Source organism: Saccopteryx bilineata, chromosome 1, assembly GCF_036850765.1.
Source record: "Saccopteryx bilineata isolate mSacBil1 chromosome 1, mSacBil1_pri_phased_curated, whole genome shotgun sequence".
NCBI classification, from domain to species: Eukaryota; Metazoa; Chordata; class Mammalia; order Chiroptera; family Emballonuridae; genus Saccopteryx; species Saccopteryx bilineata.
In genome coordinates, this window is record NC_089490.1 from 215650022 (window position 1) to 215668816 (window position 18795).

Below are 18795 nucleotides of genomic sequence, written 5' to 3' on the forward strand. Positions count from 1 at the left end.
TATCCAGGTTCACATTTATCATCAGAACAGGAAAGGCTCACAGACGCAGGTGGAGGAGAGGGCCGTGAAGTTCAAGTGTGATCACTTAGGGACAGTTATTGAGAAATTTTGACTGATTAGTATATTCTTTCTTTCTTCTTTTTTTTTTTTTTTTTTTGATTAGTATATATATATTTTTGTATTTTTCTGAAGTTGGAAACGGGGAGGCAGTCAGACAGACTCCTGCATGCGCCTGACCGGGACCCACCCGGCATGCCCACCAGGGGGCGATGCTCTGCCCATCTGGGTCGTTGCTCTGTTGCAACCAGAGCCATTCTAGTGCCTGAGGCAGAGGCCACAGAGCCATCCCCAGTGCCCGGGCCATCTTTGCTCCAATGGAGCCTCGCTGTGGGAGGGGAAGAGAGAGACAGAGAGGAAGGAGAGGGGGAAGGATGAAGAAGCAGATGGGCGTCTCTCCTGTGTGCCCTGGCCGGGAATCGAACCCGGGACTCCTGCATGCCAGTGTAACGCTCTACCACTGAGCCAACCGGCCAGGGCCTGATTAGTATATTCTTTACAGACTCAAGATTGGCATTGAGAACTGTGGAAAGGTGTTTAACGTCAATTTCCTTCCTTTGGTGAAGGAAATTTTATCAAGTAATAAGAATGCGCCATGTGTCCTGCAGGCTTGCAGTGCCTCGGTGCCTTTCCGGGTAGACCCACCTGCATGGCCCACGGTGCCTACGCCGGGCAGGTGGGTGCTGTGAGACAGGCTCCATCCACGTCACTGAGACGCAGTCATAACATTTTCATCTGGCCTGAAATAAGGTCTTTAATGAAATGTCTGATGAGGCACTTTATTTCTACAATGGATTTGCGTGCAGGTCACAGAAATGAACACCTGGATAGCTAGCCAGCAGAGCCCGCTGAACTGTGTTTCCCTCCTAGGTACTCCGCTGTGCGGCAGGGTGGCCGGCCCTCCAGGAGCTCTACCTTGAGTCTAATGACATTTCTATTTCAGAAAGGTAATAACAGTTTTACTTAACTGCACCATTTACTCACTCTGAACAAATAGTCTCAATTATATGTTACTTTTTAGAAGGATTTGCAAATTTGAATTAGAAAAATGCTTTCATTGCCTTCACACATTAGAATGTCAGCTAAACTTCACTACTAATTGAAGAAAAGTCCATTAGGGTGAAAGCTGTGAGCTAAACATTTTTGAAGATATGAGTTTTATGTTTTACATAAATATATTTAACTTCTGTGTCTAAATGGAAATTCTGTAGAATTTGCTATAATTAATTAAGTAAATGCATTTGTAATTAGCACTGTCTGTTAAAAGACAAGGTACCAAAGTATAAGTGAAAGCTTGTTCTCTTAAGTGAATTAAAGAGGCTATCTCATCTTTTATTGATATTTTTAAATTACTATGTAAAAAAACCTTAAACATTGACAAATTTACAACAAAATCTCAAAGGATTCAAATTAAGATTCACTGTACAGAATAATTTATTATACAGGCAAAGTCAGGTTTTAAAAAATTAACCTTTTTATTTTGCCATAATTTTAGAGTCACATGTAATTATAACTGTTACCCAGTTCCGCCAACTGATAACATCTTGCACAGCTGTGGCCGTGCCACCACCAGGGCACTGACATTGGCCCCATAGAGATGCAGAAAGCTTCTATCACAAGGGCCCCTTGTGCTGCCCTTGTATAGTTGCACCCACTTGCCTCCTGTGCCCAACCTCTCCTTAACAGCAAATGCAGGTATTTTAAGGCTGTGTTTTTGAAAACAATTAAGAGATTTAAATTCACATTGAAAAAATTTATTTTCCATGCAGGCCAGTTGACGTTCTACAGATGGTCAAGTTATTAGACCTTTCCTCTAATCAGTTAATTGATGAAAATCAGCTGCTTCTAATAGCGGATCTGCCCAGGTAATTCGTTCCTAAAATGCCTATTCCATTACTGCATAGTAAATTTTTAGTGAGTGGGTCAGATGTCTTATGTACAGTGGTACCTTGAGATATGAATTTAATTCATTCTGTAACTGAGCTCTTAAGTCAGTCAACTCGTATACCGATACTGGACCTGTGTGCCAACGCACCAACTAGCGGCAGCTTCTTGAATCACGACTCGTATCTCGGAATTTTGCTCGGATCTCGCACAAAAATACGGACCAAGTCGCAGCTTATATCTTAAAAAATTCATATGTTGGTCTGTTTGTATCTCATGGTACCACTGTATTTTTGCAATGGAATTCCCAGACGGAATCATTCCCTTTGGGAAATTTTTATCTGAATGCATTTAGAGTTTGTTTACTTGTGAACCACATACACTGTGGTCTGCATCTGTGCTAGATAATTGGAGAAGGAATTATTTGGCCCTGGTGCTGAAGTCAGATCTTCATTCAGTAAGCTTTGGAAAGTGAGATCATGTCTCTTTCCTCTCTGAGACCCACCCAGCACCTCGCACAGCCATAGTTGGCCAGGACTGTCAGGTGACCGTGGAGTCATGCCCGAAATTGGACTTCACAGTTTCTCAGTGTTTCTGGGATGAAAACCCGAGGTGTAGCAAATAATTTACAACTCTAGTCTGGCTGAGAACCCACAGCATTTGCTATTGTCTGTGCAATGAAGTTGAACATTCATTGTTTCAGATTAGAACACCTGATCCTGTCTGAAACGGGGCTCTCCTCCCTGCATTTCCCGGACGCAGGCATTGGTGAGTGTGTGCTCCTTGCCCATCCTTGGTGCTGAGCTCTTCCTCTCACTTCTACTGTGTAACTTAGTTCTCCTCTTTCCAGGGTGCAAAACGTCAATGTTCCCTTCCTTGCAGCACCTTGTGGTCAATGACAATGGGATCTCACAAGTAAGAGCCTCATTAGAATGTACATGCCATGTGGCTCTGTGCCCCACCCTCATGCTGGTGTTTGGAGGCTCCGCCTATGAAAAAATATTTTATATTTTCTGAAAGAGAAATGCTTCCTCACAGTGAAATTCATATACTCAAAAATATTAGGAAAGAAGTTAGTGTAAATCCTATTTAATCAGACTCCTTTCCCTCGGCCCAGTGAGAGTGCTTGATGTGATGAACTGCTAGGCCTCAGACTAGACTGGCAACTTTGCCTTTCTGTTGCTAGTGAAAAGTTACCCTGAAATGCATTTTCTTTGGCTTGGTTTCAGTGGTCATTTATCAACGAGCTGGACAAGTTACAGAGTCTGCATTCTTTGTCCTGCCTGAGAAACCCCCTGACGGAGGGGAACAGAGCAGAGACCCTGCAGTTCATCATCGCCAGAGTCGGCCAGCTGCGGACCCTGAACAGGTGTCAGGTGAGTGCCAGGGCCCCGACTGAGCCTTTCAGAGACGAGAAAATAAGTTAGCAAAAAGTATAAAAAGATATATTTGAATATTGTCGAGGTGTCAGATGTAGTTTCCCACTGAGGGGTAAAAGAGCACCCTGCACATTTTATTTTATTTATTTATTTTAGAGAGAGAGAGAGAGGGATGGAGGGAGGGAGGAAGGAAAGACAGACAGGGACAGACAGGCAGGAAGAGAGAGAAATGAGAAGCATCAGTTTGTAGTGGCATCTTAGTTGTTCACTGATTGCTTCTCATATGTGCCTTGACCAGGGAGCTGCAGCTGAACCAGTGACCTTGGGCTCAAACCAGTGACCATGGGGTCACATCTGAGCCTGCGCTCAGCCAACAACCTCAGGTTTTGAACCTGGGTCCTCAGCATCCCAGGCCTACACTCTATCCACTGTGCCACCTCCTGGTCAGGCCATCCTGTGCAGTTTAGTGACAGTGGGATTAGACTGGTCAGTGCCGTGGGGACCTGTCCCAACTGATTCATTATCACTGGAGTGAGGAACCTTGGGCTCTTCCCTTTTCCTGGAGGATATGGGCAGGAAGAAGGCAGAACACTGAGCCTGTTTATCCTCCCTCAGCCACTTATCTTGTAGGTGGCACCTTGCTGGCCTTTTGGAGCCGCTTGCTGGGAATGCCCGCTCCCCCAGGGCGGCTGACCCCACGCGAGTCACCTCAGCTACCTGGCTCAGTCCAGAAACCCACTTACGGTCCAATTATTCTCATGAAGAAAAATAGAAAGCAAAATTTTTTCTTTTCAAATAAACTCCTGAACTCTGTCAATGTTCAAAAGGGTAAAAATACAAGTATCTTGTCCCTCTCAGATGATGTCTGTGGTTGGGCAGTGGAGAAAAGCATGGCACAAGAACACTTGGTGGACAGTGCCTCAGTAGGCCTGTGTGTTTTCCGCCAACACAGATCCTTCCTGAGGAGAGGCGCGGGGCCGAGCTGGATTACCGGAAAGCGTTTGGAAACGAATGGAAAAAGGCGGGTGGGCATCAGGATCCAGACAAAAACTGGCCACATGAGGAGTTCCTGGCAGCCCATCCCAGATACCAGTCACTCTGCCTCAGTGCGTACATGCCTTCCCCGGGCTTTTGCCGAGCCTTAGGCTGCTGGGCCTCGGCTGCTGCTGTTCTGCCGCCTACTCTCCTCTGCCCGGCTTTCTGTGGGTTAAGCGTTAATCTAAGGGTGCGGTGCTGCCTGGGTAGCTTCTACAAACAGCAGATGAGAACGGGCAGAGAAGCCTGGGGTGTGGGGCCAGAGCACCTCTGCACCCCTCCCCATCCAGGGGGGCAGGCAGGCAGTGCCAGGGGCCACCTGGCTCATAGGGAATTTAAAAAATTAGGAGCGCATGAAGGTGGGACCCAGGCACAGGTCTCTTTCCCAGTCTCCAGGTGACCCTAACTTCCGCAGGTGTGGCTGCCGGGTGGCTGCTCCCCAGCCCCACAGGGCCTGCAGGGTGCTCCTCACTCCCTGGCCTTGAGTGCTGGAACTGGGACTCCAGGCCCGTCTCTGATGTCCTTTCCACTTTGTTTTGACTTCATTATTATTCCAAATTTCACATTTATGTGACTTTATTTTTAATATATTTTCTAATTTGAGCTCACTGCATAAACGCTTCAGGCTGGAACATTATCTTTGAGGAAAAGCTGCCTGTGGGAACTGCTCTCAAATTACTCCATTAGCTGGCCTGATTTTCTGGCTACTTTAGGTGAATTCAAAATCACTTGGGGTGGAGAAGGGAAGGTTCTGAACAGCCCTGCAGGTATGGCTCAGAACTTCATTCACTGCTAGGATGCTGCAAGACAAAATGTGTAAGACATTGTGTCACTAGCTGGCACAGCGGCAATTAGAGCATTAGACTACTTCTGTCCTTACACCTAATATTGCTGCTTTTCCAGGTCGGGGTCTGGTTTGTGGGGTGGGACCGAGGGCCCACTGTAACACTGCAAGATCTGACTGATGCTGGATGAAGGTGTGCTGTGAGTTGTGTCCCAAATAGTACTAGGCTGATATCTCAAGCTTCAGAAAGAAAAACGTTAGCAAAGGTGCAATTTTGCGTGTTTTACATCTTTGGAAGCACAGCCTCATCTTGCTAGTTTGGGTCTGGACAGTGTTTCTGAGGATCAATGATGTAATTACACAAGTGATGGCGGACTCCACACTTGGAAGTGGGTGCTGTCCATCCCTCCTAAAAATAAATAACTGAATAAAAGGAAGCAGACCCTGGTTAGATACCAGCAGCTGCTAAGTTGATCTTATGCTGGCAATTACCTGTACACTTTTCTCCTTACAGTGGCCTTTGGTTTATCATTCATTGTTTATTTCTTAAATAGAATATGGTGCACCTGAAGATGGAGAACTCAAAACACAACAAGCGTTTCTGCTCAGAAACCAGCTACTAAGTAAGGACCCCAAACTCAAAGACAGCTTCTTTTTATTCGAGTCCTTAAGTGCTGAAACAGATAGGAATGGTTTCTCTTAAGTACCTAAGTGAGTAATTTGATTTCTAAAGATGACCTATTCTCTAGCCTATCTAAATTCTTATTTTTATTTTTTGAGAGAGAAAGGGAAGGAGAGAGCGAGAGAAGCATCAACCCATTGCTCCACTTTAGTTGTGATCCATTGATTGCTTCTAATATGTGCCTTGACTGGGGATTGAACCAGGACCTCTGGCTCAAGTTGGCGACCTCAGGTTTCAAACTGGGTTGTGAAAGGCGACCTCGGTGCTCTGGGTTGAGGCTGTATCCACGGTGTCACCACTAGCCAGGCTCTAAATTCTTATAATGAAGATGTTAGCAGTTCTTATGCTTTCAGCTCATTTAGTAGTGTTATAAATGTGGGAAGCATTTGGGCAGCGAACTGAAGACCTAGTGAAACTATAAGGAAAGAAGTATATACTTAGGGGGAAAGGGAGCGCAGTAGAATGTTGGTCCAGCTGTTTTGTTGTGAGCAATTCAGTGAGGTTCTACTAGGACTTTTAAACACGAATAAGACCGATTCCTGTATGAGGCTTTGAGCTGGGTGTACTGAGCAGCTGTGCCATTTGGCAGTCTGTTAACATGCATGTATGATTTAAATCCTTATTATAGGAGGTCTCAATTAGTCCTTTTCCTTTTTTCCTTCAAGCACTGCAAATAAAATGTCCTCACCGGCTTGACCAGAAAGTGCTCGAGAAACAACTGCCAGGTAGGAAGCCTGAGTCTCTCTCCTCTCCTCACGCTCTGAGGGGGCTGGGTGTCAACAGTTCACGCTTATCTGAGTGTGACCTCGTGAAGCTCAGAGGTTGTCACTAGGCTATATGTTATAAACAGAATTGATCATGTTAATTTCACCCCCCTGAAAGCTCAAGTTCCTCATGACTTTATCAGCTTTTCCTTTGTTGAAAGGGAGCCCCTGTGAACTGAACCCTGAGCCTTTGGAGGCCTTTTCCACGCCTGCTGCTTAGTTCTCCAATTGTTGTTCTGGGGTTTTTCTTGGCTAGAAGATTGTTACCCTATATGGGAAGTATGTTTTATCACCCCTCATAAGACGGGAATGCGGTCCTGGTGTTTCCTTGGACATTGTGACTTCTGTGCATTCTGCTCCTTATGCACCAGGAGTTCCTGCAGAACAGCGCTCAGATGCGGTCTTTAACACAGTGTTTTTAATACAACAGCATGGTGGTTAATTCCATCTTAGACTCGCACGTAATTCCTGGCGGACTAGCAGTTGAAAAAGTTTTAATTAACACGCTTTTCTTGGAAAAAAACTACTTCAGAACTTTAAATGTTTGTGCTGCTGGAACTGAATTAGTTTTATCTGGAAAATATCTTTGTGTCAATAAATTAGATCAATTTAACAAACCTTTACTCAAAAGAAAAATTACACTCTGTCTTTGAGTATACTGTGAATTCAAGATAAACTTGATTCACAGTTAAATACTAAAATATAAAACAGATTAATTAGATTTAGAGCAGACAGGGTTTGAAGAAGTGAAATATATATTAGTCTAGTAAAAGACTTTCCTTTTGTTTGCCTGTGAATTCAGTAAGCACACTGACTTTTTTTTTTTTTTGGATTTTTCTGAAGCTGGAAATGGGGAGAGACAGTCAGACAGACTCCCGCATGCGCCCAACCGGGATCCACCCGGCACGCCCACCAGGGGGCGATGCTCTGCCCCTCCGGGGCGTCGCTCTGCCGCAACCAGAGCCACTCTAGCGCCTGGGGCAGAGGCCAAGGAGCCATCCCCAGCGCCCGGCCATCTTTGCTCCAATGGAGCCTTGGCTGCGGGAGGGGAAGAGAGAGAGAGAGAGGAAGGAGGGGGGGGTGGAGAAGCAAAATGGGCGCTTCTCCTATGTGCCCTGGCCGGGAATCGAACCCGGGTCCCCCGCATGCCAGACCGACGCTCAACTGCTGAGCCAACCGGCCAGGGCCAGCACACTGACTTTTAAATTACTTTTTATAAATAAGCTTGTCCTGTGTTGCTTGTGGAAGGCTGGCTTCTGATTGTAACTGTCACTTAGTGTCCATTTTCCAGTGCAGTCCAGTGTGTTTCTGTGATACGTCATTTAGAACTGTTACATAATTGTGAATTCAAGTTACTGGTTCCCCTTTCACTCTTCTGTTTTTATACGTTAATATTGGTTAATACTGTCAGTAACCCACTCATGTAGACAGACAAGTGGAGGAGGACCAGAGCTTTTTGTTAATGTTATTGGCTATGGAAGTGTCTGCATTTTCCCTTTTCTTTTCCAGATGCATAAAACCACTGGGGTGGGGGTAGCTGTTTAAGAACGTTATCATTAGAGCTGTGCTGAGCTCCCCGTCAGGGCCTCCTCTGGAGAGGCACCAAGAGCCCTCAGCCAGGCCTGTGGCTAGGGGGGGCACATGGATGAGGTCTAGGTTGATGGCGACAGGGTGTGCTCCCCTCCTCCCTGTCCTCGTCCATACTGCACATGTGACACTGCCCCAGTCCTTAATTCCCACTGTGACAACCACTGTGTTCATGATGAGTTTTATTAATCTTCTGGTGGAACCAGCAGAGATTAGAATTATTCATAGAAATGATACGTAATAATTATTGCTTTAGTATTCACTAAACTCAGCAGTAAGCTAGCAGATTCAGACAGTTCTTGCTAATTTTTATGCCACAGGATAGAAATAATCTAGCCACTAACATAAATATTCTTTAAAGAGAAAAGTTATAAAGAAATATAAAATACTGAAACTTTTGTCAAGATTAGTAAAAATTAAAAACAACATGCAGAGCTAGCATCAAAATTCTGTACGTATACGCTTTTTATAAAGATAAGTGGTAATTCGTCTAAAAAATTAAAAATACATATATGCTCAGACCAAGCCCTCAACCTTGTGGCCCGTGTAATGGTAAAAATGACAATAATTTCAGTGCCAGGGAAACAGGACGAAGCGGCTAGGGCTGCGCTGTCCAGTGTGGCTGCTGCCAGCCCCCAGGTGCTGACCTTGGCCCATTAGGCAGAAATGGGAAGCCCATCTTTTCAGTCACTTGCCACAGGCAGCTGCTTACTGGAGGGCACAGGCCCAGGGAAGCAAGCAGGAGAAGATGTGTCACTGTATAATAAAAAATACAAGTTGTACACCAAGATATATTATGAAACTAGACAGTCTTATATAAATAGGAGAAAGCTTAGAAATTTACCCAAACTTTTAACACTGGTCAGAGAGAGGCAAAAAGAAAATCACCCAATTCTACATTTTCTTAATGTTAAGATAAACATATTACTTTTATATTAAAAAAAGTAATATTTAGAATTATTACATGCAAAGTGCCACTTGCTTCTATAGACCGTACAGGTAGGCAGATTTTTAGAATTGTTTTATGACTAATCTGTCTCGGCATGGTTTAGGAAGGTGTCATTTCCCATTGTTGTGCAGGAGATAACCCAACACTGACCACCCTCTAAACAATGAACCCAATCCACCTAAATTTTCTAAAAGGACAAGATTATTGAGCAATTTATGCTAATTAAAATTAAGTGTCTATTGTTTATTCAGTACAAAAACTTAAGGCATATTTTTGCTAAAATAAAGAACATTTATTATCACAAGTTGCATAAAAACACAGAACCTTTACAAAAATGATTTCTGATAGGAAAATATTTGAATCCATGTGATATTTATAGGAATACCACACTATTGCTATACCTCCAGCTGAAGCTTCAAGAAACTGTATTTCTCATAATCAAAATAGCCAGTATATACCACAGCTCATCTTTGGAGAAAAGTTCATAGTGTTTCCTGAACAAGCCACAGCATTTATTCATTAAGTTACATTTCCATGCCTGGTGGTCACCATTGTGCATGTCGAACACAGTGACACACTGTAATAAGAAGGCTGGCTGTGCTAGAAGGGACCTGGTGGCCCACGTAGCTCACCCCTCACTTTATGGAGGAGAAACTAAGGCCAGAGGGCCTGAGAGCCCCTCTTGGTGGTCTTTTAGTTAAGTCATGAGTAACCACAAATATTTAAAATGAAAAGTTAATGACTAACATGTAGTCCTCTGTGCAGAAATTATGATTTCTGGTTTATTTGGGTTAAGGAGGAAGTCTTAAACACCAACGAATGATACAAAAACTCACTGTCAAAGGGCACTTAGGTCTAACACTGATTCCATCTCCCCAGTGACTCCAGTAAGTGCTATGAATCGGGTGCCATGTGATCACTAAGCCGTTGCCAGATCGTTTACTTGGGCAGACCAACATCCTGAAACAACCATTTCAGCTGTCACTGCAACTGTGGTCTTGTGTTGTGAGCTAGTTTGATAGGTCACTGTCCTTTGAGAGAATTGATGGTTTTTCTTTTCCTTGGTTAAGAGTCCATGACAATTCAGAAGGTGAAGGGATTGCTGTCACGCCTTCTCAAAGTTCCTGTGTCAGACCTCCTGTTGTCCTACGAAAGTCCTAAAGTAAGGTACCCAGCAAAGCATAGCCAAGCTTAGTTCCACAAAGCATGATGTGCTACTGAACTGAGTCTCTACGTAACTGCTTCTCTATGGAGACAATGTAGCTGCTTTGGGGTGGGTACATGGGCATGCTTTGTCAGCTCTGTCTTAATCACCCCCAACCCTTTCTGTTCTAATTTTAGATGCCGGGCAGAGAGATTGAACTAGAAAATGACCAACAGTCATTACAGTTTCATTCTGTGGAAAATGGAGATTGTCTATTAGTTCGATGGTGACAGCCAGCCAGCTAATAATATTCAGTGATGAGACTGCTCATTGTGACTTGGGTTCACTGGAATAAAATGACTGACTAGAACAATTCCACTCTCAAAAAGAAAAAAGAAGAGGTTTTATAATTTGCCCCAAGTATAGAAAAGATTATACTTTTCATTAGGAAAAGACCATTTTTAGGCTTGTATATATAGTGGTCCCTCGTCTAGAGTAGGGGTTAGGTTCCAGAACCCCCTGCGATAGGCGAAAGTCCGCAAGTAGCGATCTTATATTTGTTTTAGTATTTATATATATTTTAAGGCTTTATAAACCCTCCCCACACTGTTATTAACCTTTCCCACACTTACTTTGCTTATTTTACTGCAAAAATAATTAAAATAATAAATATATAAAATACCTGTATACCTCAAAACCCCGCAAAAGAGAAAAATCCTTGATACAAAATTAGATATATACAATTTTAAAATCTGCAATACAGTGAGACTGCGAAAAGTGAACCGCGATATGGTGGAGGATGACTGTACAGCAATAATAAAGGCTCTGAACCTACTAACGATCTGATTTTATTTCCTATTTATAGTTCATGGTTGCATTTCATGATGTAAAGATTGCAATATTAAATAGAATTAGCTAGCCTACTAAAATAACCCAGTTAATGTCTGTCATAAGACCAGTTTTAATGGAACTTTCTATTGATACTACTAGTTTAATAGGTTACTAAAATGATTTGGTTGATCATTTAGGGAAATGTCCCTTAACTTTGGGGAGGCAAGTCTCCCACTATGTACAACATACATGCTACAATCTCTCAACTGCACTATTTTTAGAGTACTTACAAAAATTAACTACGTGCTTTTCCTACAGTTACACCTAAACTGAGCCTATATTCACCTATAAAAGATTGCCAGCTTTGATTGAAATTCACTTAGATTAAGTAAACATTAGGTAATGACAGAGGAAAGCAAAATTCTTTCAAAATGTCAACTATTTAGGAATATCCTTCCTTACAGCACTAAAAGCCTGAGAGGTATTTGATTTTACTTATATTCACAAAAATTTATTTTGCGAGAGAGACAGGGACAGGAAGGGAAAGAAATGAGAAGCATCAACTGGTAATTGTGTCATTTTAGTTGTTCACTGATTGCTTCTTATATGTGCTGGGGGGGGGGGGGGGCGCCAGCCGAGCCAGTGACTCCTTGCGCAAGAAACCAGTGACCTTGGCCTCAAGCCAGTGGCCATGGAGTCACGTCTATGATCCTGCGCCTAAGCCAGTGACCTTGGGGATTTGAACCTGGGTCCTCAGCATCCCAGGTTGATACTCTATTCATTGTGCCACTGCCTAGTGATGCAAAAACTTAGCATTTTTAATAGAAGTACTAAACTGTAACTTTCAGGATTTACGTGAAATGGCAAAAGAAAGCTTGCACTAGCCACTTACTAATAAATTAGCTTTAAAACCAAGGTCCAAAACTAAGCGTTAAATTGGTTCTTTCCCAAGTTTAAGTTGCCCACTTCCTTTGGGTATCCACAGAAAATGACATTTCCAGAAACGTCAAACTTTGGTTATCAGTGACCACTGTTCATAAGTGATCATACATTCTGTGAGCTGGGTTTGGCCCATGTTAATTACCCTAATTATGCTATTGTATATGGTGCTATTCTGCAATCTAGGCTGAAATTCCAACTCTTAGTTACTAAAGATTTCTGAACAAACCAAATTTTAACCAGAAATGATAGGTAATGAATTCTAAATGATACATCAGGATTTAGAAATATTTTTCCTTTATAAACTATTTGGTATTTTTCAAATCTTCCCATATAGAAATAAATTTTTCTTATGCTACAGCATCAGTTGATTTTTAAAAAGGAAACTGTGCAGACATTAAGAAATGCCACACTGGTTGAAGGAGGGCCAGCGGACGGCCTCCTGCAAGGTCAGGTAGCCAGCACGGGTCTGGCTCTTCAGGGTTTGCTCTCACACTCCACTTAAAGTCGCTGTCATCTGGCTTCACACTGACAAGGATCACCACACAGTTCCTTCAGTCCCCACAGTTCTGTCAGCTCCTGCGCAGAGTACTGAGGGGAAGACAGCATTCCTGCTTGACAAGTCTTTTCACACAGCCACAGGCTGTCCTGTGGAAACAAACGCTGACTGAGCAGTGTGATGGCAGCTCTTGAAAGAAAGAAGAACTGGCACAAAGGCCCTCGTCTACCCCAATGAGGCTGAAATGATGCAGAGACCACTCAGTGTGTGAACCCACTCAGGGTTTGTGAGGCAGGAGAGTGCCACGTGCGCTGACCCCGTGCCATGGAACAGGGACAGCGCCGTATGTGCACCATCAGCACAGGGAGCTCCACAAGGCTGAAGTCGCAACTACAAATGGAGAGTTCCATCTGCCCTCAGAACCAGGGCCTGCGGAGCAGCGTGCGGATGGCCAAGTGCTGATCCTACAATGTCTGGGCCCTGTACCACCTGCTCTATAAATGTCATCTAATTCAATCCCCACAATCTGGTGAAGTAGAAATTGTCTCCCTTTTACAAATGGGAACCTGGAACTGCAAGTGAAGTAGCTTGCTCAAGGTCACAGGAAAGTTTATGTAGGTGAGTCGTGCTGCGCAGGAAGAATTCAAAGGGGCCACCCACCTCCTTCCAGCTATGCGGGCTCATCAGTTCCGAGTGCCAGAGTAGAACAGACCCAGAGCAACCCATTCAAGCAGAGAACACGGAAATAATGACTACAGCCCCAAATGTCTCTGTAAAGTAAGGCTGAACTGGTCCTGAAGAAGGACCTGGAGGCGAAAAGGTAAAAGGTATTGGCATCAGCCTGGGCCTCTAGACTCTCCAAGGTCAAGAGACTGACCAGAGTCCCACAGCCAGTCAGGACTTGAAGGGCCAGTAGGGAACAAAACTACAGAGGTGGCTTGTGGGTCTCAGCCCTTCCCTGAGTGGGTGGGATGAAAAGGGACTCCCCTGAGCATCTGGAAGCAGAGCCTGAATGCATGTGGTATTTGGCTAGAGTCCCATTCTGTTGAGCCCCATAAGGCCCACATCAGAAACAAAGTGCTCATGGATGATGAAACCAAAATCCTCACTGTTAAGAATGTGTTTCCAATTCAGACCCCATTTCCCAAGGAACATGAGGTCCCAGCAAAAATGCCTCTAAAAAAGCCTCAGGAAACAAGCTTCAACCCTGGCCAGATAGCTCGGTTGGTTAGAGCATCGTCCAGAGCAGCAGAGGTTACTGATTCAATCCCTGGTCAGGGCACATACAGGGAAAGATTGATGTTCCTGTTTCTCTTTCTCTCCCTTTCTCTCTCTATATAAAAAAATCAATAAACAAAAAAAAATTAGAAAAAAGTGAACTGATAGATTAAAAAATAAAAATGTTAGGCAATAAATGTGTTAGGAGAAAAAAAGGAAATTCCATAAGCAACAGTCTGCAGAAACCGCGAACAGAGTCAGACCTGTAGATACCAGAATTATCACATGCAGAAATAAAGTCGACTGTGAAAATCAGAGATAGGCCTGCACCACTGCAGGTCAGGCCCTGCCCAAGGTGTGATACAGAAACCTCACTTCTTAACTGTGCAGGTTCACCCAACTCAGCCATACTTACCTGGTATCTTTTAGGTCCTATGGCTGCCATCCATATGCCCATGCTCACATCTTCACCCTAAACACAAATAAGGTATAAATACAAAAAGTTTAAATGCTCTGCCATCTGTAAAGACAGTGGCACACCCATTCTGATAAATGATCTTTCTGCCTTTGTTTTGCAATCTAATATGAAACCCAGGCATGTGTTAACACTGACACACAGAATGAAAGCTAGTGTCTGTTAATAAGATAACGATGCAGCCACAAAGGGCCAGTCCACTCTTCTCGTGGACCTTGAACCCAGCACTAACAGTACACAGATCCAGTAACTTGGCGGAACTGTTCACTGACGTAGTCACCAGTATCACCAAAAACTTGCTTATTGTGTTCCTTCTTCTGAATACACATCTTTACAGTCCTCCAGGGACTACTAGTAAATACACTGCTCACAAAAATTAGGGGATAAGGGAACGTGCAGATACTCCAGAACTTTCAGCCTTTTGTATAATGCATTTTAACCAATGAAATATGTTGGTTTTGCACCTCATTTGCATAATCAAACAACTTTCTTTGACTTGTTTACTTTTCTGATGTTCTTGTTTAGTAAAAAAAAATTCAAATGTTTTTTTTTGCTTCATATTCATTTTGAAATACCCCTAATTTTTGTGAGCAGTATATATGCTGAAAATAGAGTGAGTAGGCTCAAAAAAGGTTTAGGAATAGAATTTAGATCCAAATTTGAGGGACAAGACTATGTCCCTAACTTTCTGCAGTGATTCCTGTACAGAAAGAACATGTGCTCTCCCCAAGGTAAGCCGGCCTTGCTCTCTGTGATGGACCCGGACTAGGCGAAACTTGGTTTGATGGGTACTCTCTTAGGTCAGAAATCTTTAATTACCCACCTGATAAGTCTTTAACCTCCCTGCATTGCTGGCCAGCCAGTGGATGATGTCCCTGGAGACCACGTACCCTGACCCACACGCAAAGGCAGGGTAAGCAGGGCTGGGGTACTCCAACTCCTGCCATTTTCCCGTTCGGTCAACTGCCCAATTCAACCTGAAACTGAGATTAAAAATAAGTTTCTGTGCTGTCTGACACACATCCTACCACTGTCAAGCTTGATTCAAACTCTTATCCCTACAAAGGAACAGAAGGAAAGCAAAAGGAGAGTTTTTGTTAGTCTAAGGAAGGAATTATTTATCTAGGGTATTTTACATAGAAGACTTAATATATATATTTAAATTCTTTCAAAGTTGCATTTGTGTAGTTTCTGATGGAAGGTACCTGATCAAATTGTGTGTGTGTATGCCTTAAAACATTTCAGTAATCCATACTGTATTCCTGAAGAATAGTTTCAGAGACATCACAAATTTATTCTAACACATAATACACAGCAGCTGTTAATCTGAGTACCACTTATTTCTTGGGCATGAGGGTAAAGCCAAGTCACTTTCCTGCCTTTGTTACATTAGCTGAAGGTTTTTCATTTTAAAGTTGTTTTTCCTCTAATCATAGATTAATAAAATACAGTAACCCAGGAACCTAGCAGGGAAATTTCCAATCTCAACCACATTTTCCTTATGAAAACTGAAATATATTTCATTCTAAATCAATTACCTTTGATCAGACACATGAATGCTAATGGGCTACCAATGTTTAACTTACTTTCCCCACCAAAAATTAGGTCCATCCAGGTTCTTATGGGCAATTCTATTAAATACAGCTTCTAAGTCAATGTAACAGTCATCATCTGTCTTCAGCAATAAATCAAAGCTGGTTGTTTCCACAGTCCTGTTGGCAGAAAAAGGACATGAAAGTCAGTGTGTCCATACAAGGACACAGCAGAGCCAATGTGGTCACACTGCTGACATTTTAATTAAAGCTGCCCCGAATGCCTGCATACTTTTCAGTTTCTTGTCCCTCCAGTGCTGAGACTGTCTGCTCTTACAGAATGCTGCCGCTGCCGCCTACCACAGACCTCACTTGATACTCATGGTGGCTGAGCACAGAGACAGGCCAATATGGAAGACGCAAAGGAAAAGGAACACGCTATTAAGTTGGACATGTGCTCAAACAGGTGCTTCACAGGCACTGCTTAGGTTGGGCCAGCAAATCTATTAAACATCTGCCCCTTATGTTCTTAATAAGACAGGCCCAGGATGGGGGTCCAGTGTCATGCCTGGTCCCTCACAGAGAACACTGCTAGACAAGATGCTACTATTTACATTGCACTCAGCCATTTTTTGGTTTAAAAAAGTTATTAACATTAAAACACATTTCCATCAGAAACAATTTCCAGCAACTAAACTATTACCAAGGACCTATATGGAAGGCACAGGAGGGTAATTTCATTTCTCTAGACATAAAAATATCTAATAGCAACTAGAGACAAAATTATCTCTTCATTTTACATTGCCAATCCCTGCACATCTTTGTAAAAACCCCAGAGTCTGGGGCCCTCCAGTCCAAGCCACTTTCAGGTTCGGTCAACTGCCCAATTCAATCAAGCAGAGAAGAGGAAATTATTTTAGAGATGAGAGAGAGAGAGGGAGAGAGGCAGTGGGGGAGGAGTGCTATGTGCCTTGACCAGGCAAGCCCAGGGTTTTGAACCGGCAACCTCAGCATTCCAGGCTGACACTTGATCCACTGCGCCACCACAGGTCAGGCTAGAGGAGATTAAAAAAAAATTGAGGGTAATATCTAGCTACACTGAACTTCCACAACTGGGAATCAATCCCGATGGAAAGCCCTAGAACTCTTCCAGGCTGATTCCTCATTTGCTGAACCTCCATTCTCACTCTGTACTCTGCCTTGGCCCTACTTGCAACAGGAATGCCCATTAGTGGTGTTGAACTACAAGAAGGTTAATCCTGGTATTCTAGGCATACTCAAAATTCCAAGTCTTATGTGTATCTTTCCTCTGCCCAGAAGATGACTCTAACTTGCCCAGTTATGAAGCATTACCCTCCATAAACTAATTAGACCATCTGCCCCTCAGGACCAGGGAACCATAACCATAGAGTGCTTGATAATTTCCCACTCTGCCCAGAGCAACAAGAAAGAGAGATGCGGGCTCACCAAGAAACACACTCACTGATAAAAGTTATAAAAGAAAAGACAAAGATGTGAATACATTTTACGGATTTAGTCTATAGCAGTGGTAGTCAACCTGGTCCCTACCGCCCACTAGTGGGTGTTCCAGCTTTCATGGTGGGCGGTAGCAGAGCAACCAAAGTATAAATAAAAAGATAAATTTAACTATATTAAGTTGTTTTATAAAGATTTATTAGCAAAAATCTGACATAAAGTACTTGGTAAGTAATTATTATTATATGCTTTAACTTGCTGTAACTCTGCTTTATAAATTTTATAAAGTAAAGTTACTTTCCTACTTTATAAATCACCATTACTGTGGAACCGGTGGGTGGTTAGAAAATTTTACTACTAACAGAGATACAAAAGTGGGCAGTAGGTATAAAAAAGTTGACTAGCCCTGCTCTAGACAAAGATACAGTTAGAAGGTTTTAGTTCTACAGTCAGGGTAGACAGTATCAAGGGGCTCAACTGCAAATTATGGGATCCTAGCATAACTAATAATATTAACAACTGCATGTATAACAGTAACTATTATGATTGCTATTATTATAAAGGTAGGTATTACAACTAAGACCCAAGAAATACTGGAGGCTCTAGAGAAGGTATAAATATGATAAGACTCTGAGGACTAAATTTCATTTTATAAAAAAGTTTTGGAATTAGGGCTTTTTTTTTTTTTTTTTGTATTTTTCTGAAGCTGGAAACGGGGATAGACAGACAGACTCCCGCATGCGCCCGACCGGGATCCACCCGGCACGCCCACCAGGGGGCGACGCTCTGCCCCTCCGAGGCGTCGCTCTGTCGCGGCCAGAGCCACTCTAGCGCCTGGGGCAGAGGCCAAGGAGCCATCCCCAGCACCCGGGCCATCTTTGCTCCAAAGGAGCCTCGCTGCGGGAGGGGAAGAGAGAGACAGAGAGGAAGGAGAGGGGGAGGGGTGGAGAAGCAGATGGGTGCTTCTCCTGTGTGCCCTGGCCGGGAATCGAACCTGGGACTTCTGCACGCCAGGCCAACGCTCTACCACTGAGCCAACTGGCCAGGGCCAGGGCAAGTAATTTTTTAAAAATATTTTATTTATTGATCTTACATAGAGAGAGGAGGGAACACAAAGTTACTGCTTCACTCTAACTGTTCATTGGTTGCTTGTGGTATGTGCCTTGACCAGGCAAGCCCAGGGTTTTGAACTGGTGACCTCCGCTTTCCAGATCAACGCTTTATCCACTGCGCCACCACAGGGCTAGGGCAAGTAATTTTTAAGTGGGTGGAGTAGAGATGGACATACAATGTGGATGTTTAGTTGAACAGAATTTAGACCAGTAACCTGGGTGCGAGTGACTATAATTGGGCGTTTAGGTAGGCAGGTATGAATGCAATGGAGAATGGCCACTTTGCATTTAATGTTGGCTTGAGATAACTAACCATGGGAATGACTTGATGTGATATTAACTTTTGCCTGTTTGTTTTTGATAGATTACTATCATTCACCTTATGGGCTTGTCAATCTAAGTAAAAAAGCAGCAGCATTTATAAAATCTATCCTTACAGAGAACCAGG

At 43.3% G+C, this 18795-nt stretch overlaps 2 protein-coding genes across 13 annotated transcripts in view; one reads left to right on the forward strand and one right to left on the reverse strand.

Annotated features, from left to right (window-relative positions):
- TBCE (tubulin folding cofactor E) overlaps window positions 1–18795 on the forward strand; it is a 125709-nt gene that overhangs the window by 80854 nt on the left and 26060 nt on the right. For 7 of the 8 annotated variants that reach the window (XM_066235601.1, XM_066235593.1, XM_066235641.1 and 4 more), the window contains 10 exons: window positions 928–1004; window positions 1827–1922; window positions 2645–2709; window positions 2792–2856; window positions 3171–3317; window positions 4273–4426; window positions 5694–5762; window positions 6487–6546; window positions 10192–10283; window positions 10463–11103. In XM_066235601.1, the coding sequence (XP_066091698.1) occupies window positions 928–1004; window positions 1827–1922; window positions 2645–2709; window positions 2792–2856; window positions 3171–3317; window positions 4273–4426; window positions 5694–5762; window positions 6487–6546; window positions 10192–10283; window positions 10463–10555 (918 nt within the window). In that variant the 3' untranslated portion in view covers window positions 10556–11103. Of the gene's footprint in view, window positions 1–927; window positions 1005–1826; window positions 1923–2644; window positions 2710–2791; window positions 2857–3170; window positions 3318–4272; window positions 4427–5693; window positions 5763–6486; window positions 6547–10191; window positions 10284–10462; window positions 11104–18795 lie in introns of those variants that run through there. The other variant, XM_066235636.1, reaches the window with a different exon arrangement.
- Window positions 1–18795, reverse strand: part of B3GALNT2 (beta-1,3-N-acetylgalactosaminyltransferase 2) — a 129455-nt gene that overhangs the window by 39162 nt on the left and 71498 nt on the right. For 4 of the 5 annotated variants that reach the window (XM_066235675.1, XM_066235657.1, XM_066235648.1 and 1 more), the window contains 3 exons: window positions 15814–15939; window positions 15051–15210; window positions 14168–14224 (listed from right to left, as the gene is read on the reverse strand). In XM_066235675.1, coding sequence (XP_066091772.1) covers window positions 14168–14224; window positions 15051–15210; window positions 15814–15939 — 343 coding nt within the window. Of the gene's footprint in view, window positions 1–9389; window positions 12684–14167; window positions 14225–15050; window positions 15211–15813; window positions 15940–18795 lie in introns of those variants that run through there. The other variant, XM_066235651.1, reaches the window with a different exon arrangement.